Source organism: Coturnix japonica, chromosome 26 (genome assembly GCF_001577835.2).
Source record: "Coturnix japonica isolate 7356 chromosome 26, Coturnix japonica 2.1, whole genome shotgun sequence".
Classification (NCBI taxonomy): Eukaryota; Metazoa; Chordata; class Aves; order Galliformes; family Phasianidae; genus Coturnix; species Coturnix japonica.
In genome coordinates, this window is record NC_029541.1 from 1,870,955 (window position 1) to 1,889,760 (window position 18,806).

Here is an 18,806-nt window from a genome sequence, read left to right on the forward strand (position 1 = left end):
GGCTACAATTCAGTCAGACTGCATGGAGTAGAAAGAAAACGTTTGGAAAGGAGTCAGAGGCCGCTGTTCTGGGCTGCCAAAGTCCATCAGGAGCAAAGCAGGGCTCTGCCATCCCACTGCAGGTGGCACACAGCCACCAACCAGCCCCACCACTGCTCTATGTGCTGCCAGCCCTGGGTGAGGATCTGAGCCCAGATAGCCCCAAAGTGGGGTGCGTTTAAGCAGAAAAGCATTTTCTCTTCTAAAAATCAAAGCAAATACCCCACTAAGCAGAGATGGCTCATTTACTGTCTTTTGTGCTCTTAAGCACGACCAATACCACCCCGGTGCGTGATTTATCAGAGGGGTGACAAGGCTGTCACCCATGATAACCTTGCCTGCTGTGTGTGACAGCCACCCAAGGCGAGCACACAGCCCTGCGGAGGCGGACAGGAGGCAGCTCCGGTGACTTCTGAGCTGCAGCATCAGCAGAGGGATGTGAGCACAAGCAGGAGCTCACAGAGCTGCTCAGAAATCCCTCTTCTGCAACGTGCTGCTCCTGTTCGTTGGCAGCGGTTAAGAGAAAGGGAAAGAGGGAATCCTGCAAAGAGATCCCAGGTCTGGGGAGGGGGCAGCATCCATCCTCAGCCGTGGTAAAAGGGGAATTGGCCTCCTGGTTTTATTTGCACGTGAAATGGATGCAAAGGGCTCAGCAGTTCGCATTAAAGCATCTGAAGGACAAGCCTGACTCGTGCCATGTTTCACTGACCCCAGGAGAGATGGAGAAGAACACAAGGTGCCTTGCAGATATTTCTTTCTCCTTTTTAATAGGAACAGAAACAACAACAACAACAAAAGTCCCTGCAGTTTTCTGCAGCACAGCAGACCCGCTGGCCAGGCAAGCAATTAACACATTGTCAAGGAAGCAGGAGAACAGCCTTAATGACTGCAACCGCAGAGCAGCCTCCGGTTTCTCCCCTTCTGCTTTGGAGCCAAAGGAAAACAGAGGCAGGAGCTGCTCATCCCTCGGGCCATGGATCCAAGCGAGGTGGTGGCACACACAGAGCAGCCTGATGTGCTCTGAGCACCGAGCAGATATGGATACCAGGTGGCTGTGGCCAGGCAGATAGGGCCTTGCTGATAAGCTCTGCTAGGGGGGGGACATTGCAAAGGAGGAGACATTGCAAAGGCCATTTGCTCATTCCAAAATGTTCTGCTACACCTCCAGCCAAGAAGGGCTGTCCTGGCTTTTCTTGCAGCTTTTTCCACACACCAGCAGAACTCCAAAGAGATAAAAACAAAGTGCCGAGGTAAAGGAATCAATTCATTAGGCTTTGATACTGCAAATGACTGAGGGAGTCAAAACCACATCCAAAGAGCGAGGCACAAGCCTCATTACTCCAGACAGCTCAGGACACCACACTGCCATACAGATAGAGACTGCACTAATAAATACAGCAAGAACACTCATTGATTTCACACAAGTCCTGCTCAGATCAATCTGATCTGATCAAGAACCTGTTTGGGATCAGACCTGGAAGGGCTTGATCCCAAATTCTTCACTTCCAGCAATACCTCACATCTGCTTGAGAGCACACGATGTTACAGAGTCAGGGAGCCAAGAGCAATGCTTCTAATCCCGCATTAACAAACATGACTCACCCATTTATTTTCACTGGTATGTTCATGGTTATTTTAAGCTTTGTCTAAAGAATGCCAGCTACTGTATAATAACTGGAATGAAAGATGGCAGTGTTTTTATTTTGCTTTACAACTAGAGATTTATTTTTAGTTCCTTTATATATATATATATATAAGCTGAAAAGTGAAACTAGTCTGAATATTATTATTGTAAATGCTCTGGCACTGATTTGCTAAAACAGAAGCATATCAACAAGTACCATCTCCAGACTGGAAAACTGGTAGGGACAATTAGAGGCCCAGCTGCCATCAGCCCCAGCTTTGCATCCCCCTGGGAGTCAGCCTGGCTGCCAGGACACCCAGGAAAACCTCATCTCATAAACAGGGCTTCCAAGAGCAGCCTTTGCCTTGCAGGATGTGTAGCTCCCACCTGGCCCTGAACAGCCCTACAACACAGAACCTGCTGATTACACCAATAGAACATTGCATGGAGACTTCTAAGTTTTAATACCATACAAGGAATCAAAACCACCCCACCCTGTGCAGGGTATCTGGGTCTCCGTTCCTTTTTCCTCTGGGCCAACCCAAGCTACAAAACCCATCTTGGGACAAGCCCACAGGACAGACGATGCCTACCCCAAGTCCAATCAATGCACCCACACCTTCTCCAGCATCCCACAGTCTCTATCAAACGCCCTTCCATAGCTTCAATTCTCCTTCTCCTTCCTCTTCAACTTATACCTAAAATAAATCCCCACTTATGTGTATGGATGGACCCCAGTGTCCTCCCCAGGAAACAGAGGAATGGGTGCAGCAGTTCCTCTGCTCTTACAAAACACATAACCTTCCGTTCTGGGATGCCCACCGGACTGCTGCTCCTTTTTGCTCTATGCTTCATGCTTACACCAGCTCTCCTAGCAAACCCATGACCCAAGAGTTTCCCCATCAAAGTTACTGTCAAGCTCCCAGAGCTGCATGCATTTCTGCAGCTGTTTTCTGCCCTCTTGTGAAGGTCTGCAGAAATCCAAGCCCACAGCAGAACTTGCAGCTCCTGCAAACCCACGCTCTCACACTGGCTTGCTTGCAGGGCAGAGATCTAAGAGCCCAGGTCTGTCTCTAATCCACATCTGTGGGGATTCCTGAGCATGAAGCTTTAAGGACCAACATCTCTCCTAAAAAAGGGAGACCGGATCCCCCTGCAACAGCCTGCACTGGGTTCAACCCTCCTATTTTATCCCACAAATGATCGCTTTTTAAAGCCCCAAACAAGAAGATTAATTCCTCCTTGCGCTGCTGGCCTTGGCTGGAACAAACTCTCATTCTCCAGCCTAGCCCAGAATCTTTTGGGTTGGATGGGACCCTTAAAGGTTATCTAATCCAACTCCCCTGCAGTGAACAGGGACATCTACAGCTCACTCTGCTGGTGAGCAACAGGCCTAAGCCCTGGTGGGGCTGCCTATCACTTGGCTCAGCAAGTTAACCTTGACACAACTCAGGAGCCTCCTGGATCACCTACAGCTTTCTGGGCTCACTGGGTGGCACACTGAGGGGTTCATCCCTTCCTCCCCTATTTGTGACCTTATTTTGGGCATTGCCTCCACTGGGCTCTACTATTTGGTGGTTTAACTTCAGGTTTAACCTGGGAAACAGGGATGCAGTAAGCAGCTTGGGCTCTGCAGGTTCCTGCTTGCTGAAGACAAAACACTTCTTTGTCCAGAAGGAGCCCGAAACATTGGCTCTAATCCATCCCTTGTGCCAGGATGGGCCATACCAGCAGGGCCCATATTTCCACTCCAAACCCTTCTCTCTCCCATTGGCAGCATTTATGAACAGAAGGGACATGACTCATCCAGGAATCGAGACAGACTATGGAGAGAAGCAGGGGCCTGCTGCCCTGCTGTGCACACTAAGCACACCTGCTTCCATCCACACCAAACCCCACCACCCCACCATATGATCCACAAGTTATATTCTCGGTCAGAGAAAAAGCTTTCCTGCACCAACCCAGTGTAAACCTGAATCTGCAGCTCCTCCCACACCCACAGCCCAGGCTGCCTCTGCTTTATAGCAAGGGAAACTGAGGCACAGAAAGGGCTGTGACTCAAAAATACCCATCCCCATTAGAGACCACAACATTCATCCACACACGCTGGCTATGAAAGCCACTCTGAGGAGAACTAGCAGAGCAATTTGTATTCTCCTCCTTCCCAAAGGTGTCAGTGACAGATGCCAACAGCTCCCCAGGGCACCTTTCATCTTCCTGAGACATTTAATGTTCTCATAGCCCGTTCCTGGTCCCATCAATTACTCCACTTTGGCACAATGACGCAATATATGACACGGCACAACCCATTGGCTTTTAAATGCCACAGATGTAAAAGGAACAAACTATTTGGTCTCCTCCAGTTATTTGTCACAGCCACAATGTTCCTTCAGACGTAGCTTCATTCTGGACTACGTGACTGCATGCAATGGCACAGCACCATGTAATCCTTCCTCCATCCAAGAGCCACACTTCATTGGCTGGGCTCTGAACCACAGGTGCTGCTCATATCGACGCAGGCTTCAAATGAGGATCAGCACAATTCATTGCAGCCAGATGGCATTGCCACCCTGCTCTGCTCCCAAACACTCAGTGCCTCGCAGCCCAACCCTCTCCGACAAGCAAAGCAGGAGGAAGGTCAAACCATCTGCTTGCTCTGAGCTCAGTGCCATATTGAAGTGCAAAGCATTTAAAGACTGGAAAGCTGACCTTACGTTTCCCTACTGGCTAATTGCTTTAGTCTTGCTTCTTCCCAGGCAGTCACTGTGAGTGAGCAGCTTTAGCTGGAGAGCCAAAACTGAAATAGGAAAGCACCAAACGCCCACGAGCATCAGCAGGGCTGCTGTCCTTCCCGTGCTGCTTCTTTAAGGCACAAGCCACAGCCAGAACAGCCTGGAAGAGACAAAACACTCACTTTTGATTATATTTAGGTTTCTGAAGACCCTATTGCTAAAATATTTAGAGTTCTCCCTCCTGTTTCCATCCCCTCCCAGTGCAAAGCAGCTGGTGCCTCTCCTCACAGCTGTTATATCATCACACTGTGAATGCTGCCAAATGTATGGGGGAGCCGAGATACACGAACCCACTGATTGATATCAGCTTTCTTTTGGCAGCCCAGCTTACCCACACAACCCAAACCCCTTTCTTCCCATAGGAATAAGCCCAAGAAACACATTTCAGGCCTACAAACCTGCTCTGCCTTCATAGAAAACAACCACCACATAAAGAAAGCAGCCATGTACATTGAAGGCCCTGAGGCCTTTCCCCCCACACTTAGGCCCTACCAGCCCCTCGTTGTACCTGGCAGCCCTGAGACCAAATTGACCCCCCAAGGCTGTTTTATTTGCCCCGTTTACACATCAGAACGCCTGATTCCCATTCTGATTCCTATGTGCTACATTTAAGGTGTAAGAGAAAGGACGCAGAGAGCACATACACCAATGACGCCTAGCAACTCAACTGAGCGCTCGCGTCCAGCCCGGCCCTTTTATAGCCTCCGGAAGTGGGCGTGGCCACGTGACCTCACTTTTGCCCTTTGCAAACATGGCGGACATGGGGAAAATCCAGCTCTGCGCATGCGCAAATCGAGACAAGATGGCGGCTTCCGGTCTGCTTGGGTCCGGGCTGCGGCCTGGTCTGTGTTGGGCTTTGAGTTGTGCTGAATGTGAACCCAGGCAGCCAAGAAGGCCAAAAACATCCTGGTTGTATCAGTTGTAGTGGCCATGTGTTAAGTGCCCTGTTCAATTTGGGCCCCCTCACTATAAGGAAGGCACAGAGAGCGTGAAGTACTTCCAGACAATGAGCTGCAAAGGGTGTATGAAAGGTTGTGTGCTGATAAAACACAACAAAATGCAACAAAACGCAACAAAACAACAACAAAACGCAACAAAACGCAACAAAACAACAACAAAACGCAACAAAACACAACAAAACAACAAAACGCAACAAAACATAACAAAACCCAACAAAACACAACAAAACAACAACAAAATCCAACAAAACGCAACAAAACGCAACAAAACATAACAAAACGCAACAAAACACAACAAAACACATCAAATAACCCCATGATTGGAGCTGTGGATGGAAAGTAGTGCAGTAATAGGGCTGAACTCTGTGATAGAAGCAACGGCAATAGCGTTGCTTCTGCACAACAGGAGTTATTTTTCCCCTTTGTCCTAGAGTTGCAAAGCACTTTTTCTTAATCTCAGGAGCTTTCTTCATGTGGATTTCAAGCTCTAAATCCCTCTTCCATCCAGTAAACAGCAGCATCTGGAATAGGCTTTTATTGCAGTTAACTTTTAGGGGCAACACTTTGGGGTAGATGGAAAATTATTTCCATTGTCTCTGTTCTCTCGACAATTCAAGGGATGTATTTATTCCCATAATCCTGAGTTTCCTGTTTTTCTTTGCTCTTTACAACTCAACAGTTTGATCTGTGACGCTCGTGCAAGGCATGTGCAAGGAGCTTAGTGGCTTGGCTGCTGGGTGGAGCAGGTTGGTGATGCTGCTCCTGTGTAAGCTTGGGGCTGGATTAGCAGTGTCAGTGGTGCTCAGGCAAGAGTTTGGGATTTAATGGAGACAGCAGCCTTTAGCACCACATATCCAGCACAGCTGCTATGCTGCCATGAGAGCACATTGCAGCCCCTTTGTGTAGATCAGGGTTGCATCCAGACCTCCAAAGTCACCCAGTTTTGTGAGCAAACTCAAAGCCCTGAAATTGTGAAACTGAGTGAACAACTTGGATTTTGATTCCTTTAATAGTCTAAATACCTTCTGCAGGTTCTCCACTCCCTAGGTCAGGGTTTGGTAATCTCTGACAAATAAGACAAACAAACAAGTTTTAAACAGCATCTTGCAAGACTCCTGTGTACCAGGGAATATTGCTGTTTCTTACCTACCAATAGTCTGGAAACTAGTGGAACCCTTTGCTACTGCTCACACTGTTCCTCAGCTCAGGGAAGCAGCTTTTCTCTCTGTTGTAATACAGGCTGCTCCCCCAATATCAGTGAGACATGCAGCCCCTCACACAGCCTGGGGCTTTCACCCAGCAGCTAAGTGCATGCCTTGCCTAGGAATGTATTGCAGTGTAGTCCATTTGTTTTAATGAGTAGCCTTAGGTATTAAAAGACATCACACATCACATGCTCCTGTTATTGCTGTCACTTCATTGGACGTTTGGGTTTGAGATCTGTGTCAAACATAGAGATAAAATGCAGCAAGAGTGGCCAGAAACAGGAGCAGATTGGGAACAGCTAAGTGTTGGCTTACTCCAAACCTGTCCTGTGCAGCTGCTTTCTTGTGCCTTGAGCTCTTGTATTTAGCAGAAGTTATGAAGATAAAGGGAGATGAGAGATCTTTCTCTTTACTGTTTAGAGGCTGCAGTTTCCTGCAGGTATATGAAGCTGGGGTGGTAAAGGCTTTGCAGGACTTGTCACCTGAGATATTTAAATCTGCATCCAAGATCTACGGGATATCTTCAGGATCAATTGTGGCTGCATTTGCAGCATGCGACTGTGATATAGGTAAGGGTGTTCTGTGTATGAAGCTGCAAAAGATCTTTTTTAACTGTTGTCCTTAATCAGTGGTTAATTCCTCTGCGTTTTATTTTGTTGACTTCTTTAAGAGTGGAAAACGTGGATAAATTAACTGCACTGGTGTAGTTATGGAATAATTCACTGTCTTATCAATTTGAATTAATGGTTTCTCTACCTAATATGAGAAACAGAAGTACCTAATGAGACATGTCAGGTTTTTCATAGATTCCTAAAACATAGAGGAAATAAATTATTGAATACAGTCATTGAGAATCTATGAGCTCTGCTAATGAGAGCTTCAACCCTGCTGCAAATGATGTCTCTTTACCAGCCTGCTAAAATGTCCCTCTACCAGATAGAAACGCAGCTGAGAAAGTACATAACTAATAATTGCTTTGCTTTGGCTTTAGATGACATGCAGCAGTACCTCTACAGTGCTGGGAAACTCTTTCTCAGCACGATCTTTACAGCTCGGGGGAAAGTCCTGCATGTTGTAAAGGATGCCTTAGATAAATTTCTGCCTGCCAATGCCCACCAGCTGGCATCTGGGAAGCTGCACATCATCCTCACCCGCCTGCGTGACTGGAATTGTGTGACGGTGTCAGAGTTTGCTTCAAAGGAGGACATCATTCAGGTGAGAGCCTCCCAGGTGTGAGTCCCCTCTTATCAGCCGTAGGTGAGTCAGCACTCACAAGGGCACGAGATTCTTGCAACTTTGCCCTCCGAGTCACTTGCTGTCTTTCCCATAGGCCGTGTTATGCAGCTGCTTCATCCCTCTGTGTTTTGGCTTTATTCCTCCTCTGTACCATGGGGTGGTGAGTATTTCTGAGGTCAGCAGAGCATGTCCTGGGTCAGGGTAAGGGCTCATCTCATTTTTGTACCCCGAGTTGCTTGTGCTGTGTGCATACAGCGTCTGCAGAGGGAGGAACTGAACCTAGATGCCCCACAGCAGCAATGGGGAGGGAGGTGGTGGTGGGTGGAAACCTGGACTACACGGGGCAGTGCTCAGAGCTGCTTACTGAAAGATTGTCCCAGCCCCAACCCTTCAGGCTCATTTGGTTCTGAGTTGGGAAGAAGTTCCATATTCATGCATATGATACAGCTCACTCTGAGAAGAGGAAGGCTCAGGGTTCCTCTTTTTTCTCTTCTAGCGTTATATTGATGGGGAATTTGGCATGGGGAAGACCAACTTCGTGTCCCAGAACACCATCACCGTGTCTTCTTTAGCCGGCGAATATGACATCTGTCCCAGAGATTGCCCAGTTCCCTTCTTCACTTTCCCAATAGTTGATGGGATTTTACTGATATCAGAACAAAACTTGTATCGCATGCAATGCCTTATCCAGTGTCCCTCAGCAAAAGTGAGCTGCTTCCTCAGGTACCCAGAGCCACAGGGCCCCTACAGCTGGCTCTCCTGTCCTCACTGCCATCTTCCTCCTGCAGGTTTGCAAACAGCTTTATCATGATGGCTACCAGGATGCAGTCTCCTTCTTACACAGGCTGAGTAAGTGGTTGGGAACAAGGAGCAGGTAGGTCAGGTAATTCTTGTTCCTGTTCTCTCCATGGCCAGCACTGGAGCTCCCTGTTCACCCCTTGTTCACCCAGGAAAGGCTTGCTGGGAATGGCAGAGTTTTCCAGGGAACATGCAGCTCAATGACCTGGATGACACTGTAGGCTTGGTGCCTTGTGTAATGTTTGATGCATTATCCACAAAGCTGCGATGTTTGGCAGCCCCTGACCCTAAAAACCCAAGTAGGATTAGCTATGCACTGTGGTCCTCAGTCCCTTTGTTTTCCAGTTCACCCCTCTGATGCCTTACATTGCCAGGAACCTGGTAGTTGATCCACAGACAGTGAGAACTGCCTTCTCTTCCCCCAGATGCATTTGGTATCAAATACCTTCCTGAGGACTTTACCCTTCTGTTGCACAAGGAATCGTGTCAGGAAGGTGAAGGGACCCTGCACAGGAAGCCAGGAACAGAAGCACTTTGCTCCAGAGCAACAGACCCTCAGGACATCACCAAGGAGAACACAGCAAGTGCTTGTGCAGCAGATGAACTGGAGGAAGAAGATATGTTTCACCTCCTGCAACCCTCAGGAAGGTACAGAGCCAATGCATTTTGCATCCCATCAGCTTTCATTAACTTTGTGACCCTACCCAGTGCTCATAGGCTGTCAGGGTTTTTACAGGCTCCAGCAGGTGAAAATATCAGGAAAGAGAAGGGTTCCCCTTTTGAATCAGTGGTTATTAGTGAAGCCCCATGCTGAGCTTGCTTTTTATCATGTTTGATGGCAGGTATACATTTCCCCCTGCCTCTTCCTGGCAGATTTCTGATCAATATCACCTGAACTCCCAGCTACCCACATTATCATTTCCTCACAAATGAAGCCACATCAGAGACACCCTTTAGAAACACAGCTCTTATCAGGAAGTGACTTATGTTGCAAGGTAAAGACAGGCTCTGCCCACATGTTGTTTCATTAAGGGTGAGGGAAGGAGCAGTGTGTCTCAATCATTGTGGCTGGCTTTGCTGTGCCAGTCAAATGAAGTTTCTACTTAGCTATTCCAGCGTGCAACCACACATGAATGCTTAAGTGCAACAGAAGCAAGTTAGAGCTGCAGATAAACCTCTGGCTGACTCAGTTTTAAGCAAAATAAGGCAGGCTTAAACCCCAAACTTCCAGCTTTCTTAAATCCTGTGCAAAATAATGCTGAAAACTGGTGAGCCGTCAGCATTTCAGGTTCCAGTTTGCTTGTTTAAAGGCCTCATCAGCCTGAACTACACGTAGCCTTCAAAAACAGCAGAGTACGAAGCAGGTTTCTCTGGAGGTCTGGCAGGATCTGGGCAATCAGGAATCACTTGGTTTCTTGTTTGGAGGGTAGGAATCAAAGTGAGCTTTTTCCAAGGCAGAAGCTGGGCTGTAACTTAAGATAGACTAAATGACCTTTGGGGGTCCCTTCTAACACAAAAGATTCTATGATTCTGTGCTTCTAAGATCACCCATGGAAGCAATCGGGACTTATTTGTTAGGCCAAGAGAGCAGCCAAGAGGTTCAGCAGAGCACTCAGTCTCTAGAGGAGAAGCACCTCAGATTTCTTATGTCTGAGAAGGAAAAGTCCTGATCGAGGTCAAGAAAAGGCTGTTTCTCAGTTTATCTGCACAATGATGTACCATCACTGATGTTACTAAACAAGCAAGGGTATGAACCCACACACAACTCTCACACATTTTCTTATTAAGCCAGAACATCTCCAAAACAACTGTTGCATTGTTAGGGCTTGCACAGGAGCAAAGCTCAGGTGGCACTGGTGGACTAATCACAATCATTACCTCTTTATCCATCTACCCAGCAAGGCATTTTGCAAGTCCTTAGTATTTAGCCGATAAACGGAGTCAGTTTAAGACAAAACACCTGCATCAAAAAGCCAGAGACACACAGGATAGAACATGTTTGTTTTGTTTTGGCTTGGTTGCATGGGAGGGGAGAGTCTGGGGCCTGATCCACTGATGGGATGTAGCTTCAGAGCAAGCTCCTACTGCTTGGGCTGTGTCCAACCCTCCATCCCAGCCTCCTTGAGCTTCGTGGCTCTACAGGGTTCAATGCAGACTGGGTTAAGCAGCAAGGCATTAGAAATGAAACATTAAGGATTTCAAAGCCTGTTTATTTTATACACTGTAGATAACAGTAATGAAGGAAGCAGCCCTGACCAGGTGCTTGAATCCAGATTGTTACAGAAGGATCAGCAGAATCTGTCAGATTGACCAATGTGGTTTTACTGCCTTTTTGGGCCTTGCCAGCTACAGAAGAATGTTTTTGACACAGCTGCTGCCTTTGGCTCCAGTTTAAAGAAAGAAAGAGCAATTTACAGCACAACCTGCAGACAGCCACCGAGATGCACTGAAGGGAACACAGACAGAGCATCACCAGCATAGGCAGAGCCACAACCCTCCTTATATTCCCAGAGGCTACATATGAATCCCATCACCCACCTTTAATGGAGCAGGAGAAATACAGGATCTACTGCAGCTGATTTGGGGAGTGGGTGCAGCTGAGCTTTCCAGCTTGCTTTCCCAGGGTGCAAAAAGCTCCTGCATGAGATGATTCAAAGAAATGCTAAACTTTACCCATATTCTCCTTTGTACCATTAGCCCTAAGCTTGTGCAGGAAAAACAGTATCAGGTGTGCTTGCTTGAGAAGATGAGGGCTTAATAAAGCATAAGGCAGCTGATCTGTATGCTGAGTCATGAAATAATTACATCTTATCATGTTTCTGCAGGCTTGGAGCAGGAGGTGGGATGATTCTTGTCATCAGCAAGTGGAGTGGCTGGGGAAAACAGTGGTTGGGCTGTATGAGCGTGTAAGATGCCTGATCCCTTCTGCACTAATTGCAGTTTGGCTTTTCCTTGGCCGTCATGTTAAAGCAGGTCAGGCCTGGGTGAGGAGACTGGTGCAAGTAGCACTAAAAACAAAAGCAGCCCATTTCTCCAAGTGAAAAAAAAACCAAAACCACCCCTGAATGACTCCGTGAGGACATGATCCATGTCATCATGTGAAATGATCTCCGTTGTCGTCTGCCACTTCCTGGGATGGCAAAACCGTGTGGTGTTGGAGAACCCCAGGGCCCACCTGGGATGGTTACCTAAGGGAACAAGCATGGGAGTCATTGAGACGGGGAACCAGAAACCTCAAACATCCCTTGGGGATGTTTGCATTGAATTGCATAGGGATAGCTGCCTGTGGAATAAAATCATTCTCTGCAAGTCCTGTTGCTAGCTGAGTGCAAGGCAGTCTCTTGAACGTTGGAGTGCCACAGATTTGGAATCTTTAGCCAAGCTCAATATCAGTGACTGATGGGTGAGAGCTCTCTCTGGGTTTCCCAGCTCTGTACCCTGCCTTCCCTCTGCTCCATATCTCACCTCCTGGCCCCAGCTCTCTTAGACAAACCAGGCACCACTGTTCGGAGGAGCTTCTGGAACTGTTTTGCCATGGAGCTGATGTCTTCCAGCAGCCCCCACAGCTGCTCCAGCCTGCAAGTGCAAAGTAAGAAGGTTTAAGGTCAGGTAATTGCAGCAAAAGGTGGAGAATTTTAACAGAAAATGTACATTTTAATGCTCCTTTCTAGATTCAAGTGATCCTGTGCCAGTTTCACTTGCTCACTAAGAGCAATGGGAGAGGCTGCTGCTAAGCTTAACTTGCAAAGGCAGTAAGTGTGCATCACCTTTTCCTGGTTCACAGTACAAGAGGGATTCACATCAACCTGCTGTGACCAAGCAACATTGCTGTCCAGAGGCTGCTCTGAGTATTTCCCATGGAGCTGCTGCCTGTGCATCAGCCTCAGCTTTGGTGCCATTATCAAGACATCCTTACCCCTTCCAGACAAATGCTGGCAGCTTGTACGGCTGCAGGAGGACCTTCGACAGCGGATCCTGCAGTTTAAACATCTGCTGCTTCTTCCACCGAGCCAGGTCTGCTCCCAGGAGGACAATATAAGAGTAAATAAAGACCCATCATTAGAAATAACCCAACAAATGCAACAGTTCCTACTGTCCAGCTCCTGCTGTAGCCCACAGTGAGTGCCCCATGTCCTCTACCTGGGAGGAAACGTGGTGCCAGGTACTGTGGGACACACTTGCCCAGACCATTCAGCATCCTGTTGGGCTGTGGGAAGTCATGCTTCCCACACATGCTGGCAAAGCGGAAATTGCCATCGAAGTAGTTCACACCAAAAGCATCTGTGAGATACAAAAAGGTTGGTCATACGTTGGGTCGTGTTTTTAGGCTTCCCTTTTGGGTCTGGGGGGGGGTTACACTTACTGTTCCTGCATAGGAATAGGGCAGTGTCCTGGTACCCTTGGAAAAAAATGTCGTTCAGGACCTGCAAAAGGAAACACTAGAGGTCACCGCAGAGCTCTCCATCCATAAACAGGCTGATCTACCCAAGGCTGTTTGGGTTGGGGTGGATGGGCTGGGAGCACCATCAGCATCTTATGGTTTCCAGCTGCTGAAACACGGATCCCTTGTGGGTATTCAGAGCAAGGTGAATTCTGTCTCAGGTTGGCCACCCATTGCCCACCAAAAACTTAGAGTGAGGGCAGCCCCAAGGTCTGAGCCCTCCCCTTAAAACCTGCTGGATTAATGGTGGAGGTCAATATGAACCTTAACACTGGGGAAGGCAGACCCAGCACTAATTTGGAATAGAAGAGAATCATTGAGGCTGGAAAAGACATTTAAGATCCCCAAGTCCAATCCCATCCCACCATTCCCACTGAGCACATCCCTCAGTGCCACATTGCTTTTAAACCCCTCTAGGGATGGCAATCCTCCCCCCCACCTCCCTCGGCAGTCAGTGTGTTATCAAAGCAAAAGGAAGAGGGCCTGGCTTACCATGATGCTGGGTGGAAACAGGGCGTAGCTAATCCTGCACAGGTTTTCTACTGAGATCTGAATGCTGCCATTGAAGATCTGGAAGCAGTAGAAGATGGCAGGGCAATCCCGTGGGCAGATGTCGAGCTCTCCAGTGAATGGGGACACAGTGATCACAGCTTCCTCCAGGCTGGAGACAGGCTGCAGGCCTGTGAATCCCCCATCAACGTAACGCTGAGAGGGAAGTGTGGATTAAATCAGGTTTATGCATGGGCAGCATCAGCAGGAGGTGAGCAAGAAGCTGCAGGGATGTGACAGCCCCACACGGCCACGCTTCCACCCCTTGCATTCCTTCCAGTCTCAGCCTGGTGCTGTAACACACGGTGGTTATTAAAACTGAAATCTAATTAGTTCTATTCACAAAGCTTTGTAACTTTGTATGAATTTCAAGTCCTGTGGTTCAGGTTGGGCCTCTCTCTGCTCTTGGTGTGAGCTCCATCAGTAGGGTGCTCTCATGGGATAACCACCTATAGAAAGGCTCAGTGGGCAAGGAAAACATCATTGGCTGCGTTCTGAAAGGAAGCTGAATATGCTGCCCACCTTGGTGGGACTCGAGATTGCAAACACTGCAGCAGATGTGTATGAAACATCAGTGCACAGGAGCCTTGTGCAGCACTATTGCTGAGCCCTGGGAGCTGAGAGCTGACCTGGCACCCAAGGGCAGGACAAGCCCTGCTTGTAAACCAGCACTGATGGATCATGATGTCCTGCTGAGACTGCATATAAAACACAAGGTGCTGCTCTCCTTCACTTGGATGGAGCCAGACTGTACGTGTTGCCTTCAGTGCAGTGCTTTGCAGAGTGGCAATGCGCACGTGGCTGGGGGAGGATCCTCCCACGAACGTTTGGTATTTCAGCCATGCAAGCCTGCACCTGAGTGAATGAAGACATCACCTATGCTGAAGATAGATCCTAACCAGGTGAGGGCTTGGAGGTGGCCATGGGAAGGCTCTGCCATAGGCAAAGCAGCAGAGGGCTCTCCAGGTGGCTGTTCACCCCAGCTATAATAGGATGAAGAGATGCTAAAAGGCTTTATTATCCTCCATTAACCAAAGAAGGTGTCTGGACACCTATATCCCTCCCTGCTCAGGGGGACATAAGGTTTAAGCTCAGGAACCTGCTGCTCCAAGGGTATGTTTATTGGGGATATCACTCACCACACCTCGGTAGGACGGAGGGATGAACCCACAGTAGATGGGAAGAAAGCAGCTGCAGAGGAGAGCCTGGGGGAGGAGAAAGATGGCAGAAGTCAGTGTTCCTGTCAAGTCTGTGCTGAGCACAGGCTGCTCCATGGGCTGCCTGCACCTTCAGGCATGACAGATGTCTGAGCCAGGCCCGGTCCCTCCTGGTGTGTGTGGTTGTGTTGAGAAGAAAGGTTTCAAGAAGGACAAAAGGTCCAGTTTTTGTTGTATGGCTGCCAGCACTGTCAGAGCTGGACGTCCATATGTCACTGTCCAAACACAGCTGCTGCTAAAAGGTGAAACTTGGAGGTTATTTTGGTTCTTTAAAAGCCAAGACATCCTCACAATTGCACTTTCATTCTGAGGAGGCCTTCCTGACCCCCTCCCAACTTGGGGGAGGAAACAGCACAATTGAGGTTATAGAATCACAGAATGGTTTGAGTTGGAAGGGACCTTAAAGGCCATCCGGTCCCACTCCCTGCAGTGCACAGGGACACCCACAGCTCCAGCAGTGCTCACAGCTCCTTCCTCCTCACCTTGAGGGTCTGCAGGGATGGAACCCCAGCACCCCTCTGGGCAACCTGTGCAATGCCTCACTGCCCCTGTTGTATAAACCTCCCTCTAAATCTCCCCCTCTTTTAGTTTGAAGCCATTTTCCTTTATCCTATACAGCAGACCCCGCTGAACGGTCTGTCCCATTCTTCCTTACATCCCTCTTTAGAACACCATCAGTGCTTTTGTCGGTGAGTCAAAGTCTTCCTATAGACACCAAAGGATGATCCCTTTACCTGAATGAGCTCCTCCTTCGAGTTGAACTCAGACACCATGACGTTCTGGCCATCCACTACCCGTGTCAGAGAGATGTGCAGCCTCCCTGATGCCACCTGGTAGGAGTCCTCTGGGAGCCAGCGCTGCAGCACAGTCTTGATGTTGGCCAGCAAACTGCACTTGGGGGACAGGGGACCCAGCAGGGTTTTCCGAACTTCCCTTGCGTTTGCATAGAACACTTCTTTCAGGTCATCTGGCAGGGGTGAGGAAAGACAGAGAGATGATCAACATCACTGCTGCCCTATGTGTTATATCATCAATCCTGTTAACGCTGCTCGCAGTGACCCCTTGGTGCCATTCTAATGGGGAATGTGAAGTGGAATGGGGAATATAACCCCTATTAATGTCCTCAAAGGACCAGGGACTTCCCTGGGCTGAGGTCCCCTCTCGTCCGAGCACCCGCTGACCTCCCGGCAGCATTAATGGGCATTACAGGTGTCTGGACATCCCAAGAGCTGGATTAAAGAGCAGAATTGCCTGGCCCCAGTGGGGATCATGGGTTTGAAATAACAGGGAACAGAGGATCAGTACAGCCCAGGGTCACACTGTGTGCAGAAACAGGAAGGATGCATGGGGGAATGGCCATCTTTGGGCAGTTAAAGCGTGGCCTCAGGAAGCTTTTCCATCTCCCTCATTCTACATAGAACCCTCGTGGTGCCTGGACCTCCTTGGGCCTCCACAGCAGCTTTTGTAGGGGCAGACAGGCTGTGTCCTGAGGGCAACCGGAGCAATGTGGGTATTAAGAGGGGTTATCACTGTTTGAGCGGATGTTCAGGCCACGTGGAGCGATGATTAATGCTTGGTGGGTTCATTCAGGGACCTCGGCCAAAAGAGCCACAGACAGCCCACAGACAGACACATTGCTGGGCTGGAGATGGGACAAAGCCTGCACGTGAGGTCACCGCAGCCACCCCATGTCCCAGCTCCATCCCCTCCCACAGCCCCAAGAATCAGAGGGGAAAGCATTAAGAGCTGACTTTTCATCTGGGCAGAAAGGGCAGCACATCACCTGTTGCTTGGACTGAATGTATTCACCAATGCTCTGAATTCTTTTTTCTAGAGCTGAATGGCTCCAGCATCCAGTGGATGTTCCAAGTATTGGGCATTCCTTCCTTACTTTTGACCCCAAGACACTCCTCCATCCGCATCACTTGGATCTGCCTTCAAAGCCAAGCCTCGTGCGCACTTGTTTGCACACAGTAGGATGTTCTCATGCAGATTAGTTGCTCTGAATTGATCCTACAGGCAGATTGTTGCTAAAGGGGTTTATTTCTGCAGCACCGTTGCTCACAGCCCCTCCGAGCTGCAGTAGCTGATCCATAAGGATGGGGGCTGTGCTCCCTGCCCAGCTCCATGTGCTTCATGTCACATCTCAGCACTCCCAAGATCTGGGAGCAGAGGGGAGGATTTCTTCTGCAGGATGAGCCAATAAGACAGACAGGTATGTCCAGGTTTGCCCACACGGTATCACCCGACCATCTGAGATAAGGCTCAGACAGTAACGACTGCCTTTTCCAGGGGACACCACCCAAAATTGCACCAGGGCAGCTGCCAGAAGTGACATCACCTGCACATTTGTGCCTTATCAAGGGATACGAACTGCTCTGCTAACACATCCCATCACCCCACCAGCACAAAGCTATTGCTCCTGTTCTACTCCCTCCCCCTCTCCCAGCCCATTCTCTTACCCCCTCCTTACCCAGGCTGATGCCGCACACCACGGCGGCTGCAATGAGCGATCCAGCAGACGATCCATACACCTTGCAGGCAGATTTGAGCAGCTCAGGAGCCAACTCCAGGAGGGACTGCACCACCCCAACCTGATACAGCACGAGGAACCCACTGCCCGAAAAGGACAGAGAGAAAGGGGTGCCCGAAGCGCGCAGCTCCTCTGCAGCCATCTCCAAGGCAAGAGTCTACCTCGGTGCCTTCCTTACCAAGCAGAGCTCAGGCTCTCATCTCCATGTGCATCCCTGCTTGTGGTGGCATCCAGAATGTCCTCTTTCTTTTCTTATAGCAGTGCTGGAGTTGAGGACATTCACCAGCTGCTTCAATCACTGCCTGTGTTAAATACAGTTCTCCCCTTATCTGAATGATCCGTGTAGTCCTTGAGCACGGGCAGCTCAGCAGCTCAGGGCTGGATGGAGAATTCCCTTTCACATGGAGCGATCCCACAGCCACACAGCACCCGGATCCCACACCGCTGTGCCTCCATCTTCACTGCAGCCACACAACTCTTCCCCTTTGCTTCACGCTTCCTTCATCAAGGGTGTTTTCCTAAATAGGATTCGCCTTCAATCCCGGCTTAGGCACAGCTCAGCACTGGGTGAGTAAAGGCTTGTATAAGGCATTTAAAGTCAGAGGGCGTTACACAAGGGGTGGATGCGGGGCGTTGCGTAGAGCTGGGTTTGGAAATAGTGCTGGCAGTTGCTCCCTGTTGGAGGCCTGGGATATTCTATGGGGAAAAGCAACACAAGGGGATGGATCTGCTTTCCTCTTTGCTGGGTTCTGCTCTTTTCAGAGCACTGCATCCCAGTGCCCTACAGTGCTGCTGCCTCTGGGCTGCTCAGCTCCTCATTACAGCTCTCAGGAAAGATGGAGCACATTCTGAGTGTCATTCCAGCCTTTGTAACCTAATGCCGCTGCCCACACAGAGAATAAATGATGCCATTTTAAGTGGTTTCATTAACTATTACTAAATACAATGCTGCCCCAGTTGTCCAAATACAAACAGCATGCGGTGTTTATCGTGGATGTCGCAAGCCCTGCCAGAAGACAAGCAAATGGTGACGTGGGGAGATGTACAGTGAGTGCAAGAAGGATCACAGCATGTGAAGGAATAGCCCTTTATTCAACCAGGACTGGACCAGGAGAGCCAAGGGGGGTCCTGAGTAGAAGGGAGAGGGGTGAAGGCAAGCAATATCTGCCCTTGCCTGCTGCCTGCATCCCCAGCTTGGCTCCTTGGCCAAGCACCAGGATCCCGTGAGATGAAACCTTGTCATCATCCTCTTAGTGACAGCGAATTGGGCATTAATTGCCTCCTTAAGTGCTGGGCTGATTTTCTAAGCTGCCCTCCCCCTCCTGGCACCCAGCAGAGCAGGATTAGCTGGGACTGATGAGTTGAGCAGTGGTGTCCCAGGGGTGCAGATGGGAGAAGCCCCTCATGGCAGTG

The 18,806-nt window shown here is 49.1% G+C and overlaps 2 protein-coding genes across 2 annotated transcripts; one reads left to right on the forward strand and one right to left on the reverse strand.

Annotated features, from left to right (window-relative positions):
- Positions 1 to 7,690: 7,690 nt before the first annotated feature.
- Positions 7,691 to 12,812, forward strand: LOC107324688 (patatin-like phospholipase domain-containing protein 1; the record flags this gene model as incomplete). Its single annotated transcript, XM_015884922.2, has 6 exons — positions 7,691 to 7,834; positions 7,950 to 8,015; positions 8,352 to 8,561; positions 8,644 to 8,704; positions 9,079 to 9,301; positions 11,479 to 12,812. Coding segments are annotated over 6 exons (789 nt in total), but the record flags the coding sequence as incomplete, so codon positions are not given.
- Positions 10,850 to 18,269, reverse strand: PNPLA1 (patatin like phospholipase domain containing 1). Its single transcript, XM_015884921.2, has 9 exons — positions 17,334 to 18,269; positions 15,595 to 15,827; positions 14,783 to 14,848; positions 13,587 to 13,799; positions 13,017 to 13,077; positions 12,794 to 12,934; positions 12,570 to 12,669; positions 12,119 to 12,229; positions 10,850 to 11,841 (listed from the first exon to the last, which is right to left on the reverse strand). Exons 1-9 carry the CDS (start codon positions 17,533 to 17,535, stop codon positions 11,838 to 11,840), a joined length of 1,131 nt encoding a protein of 376 aa, XP_015740407.1. The 5' UTR covers positions 17,536 to 18,269; the 3' UTR covers positions 10,850 to 11,837.
- Between the last annotated feature and the right edge of the window lie 537 nt (positions 18,270 to 18,806).

Bases quoted from the DNA above. Each gene is read 5' to 3' on its own strand.
- PNPLA1 (XM_015884921.2), bottom strand. From the start codon at position 17,535: ATGGCTGCAGAGGAGCTGCGCGCTTCGGGCACCCCTTTCTCTCTGTCC. The intron at 15,828-17,333 runs GTAAGGAGGGGG...CACCCCTGCCAG, and splicing joins GGTGTGCGGCATCAGCCTGG to ATGACCTGAAAGAAGTGTTC. The intron at 13,800-14,782 runs GTGAGTGATATC...CTTCCCTCTCAG, and splicing joins CTCCGTCCTACCGAGGTGTG to CGTTACGTTGATGGGGGATT.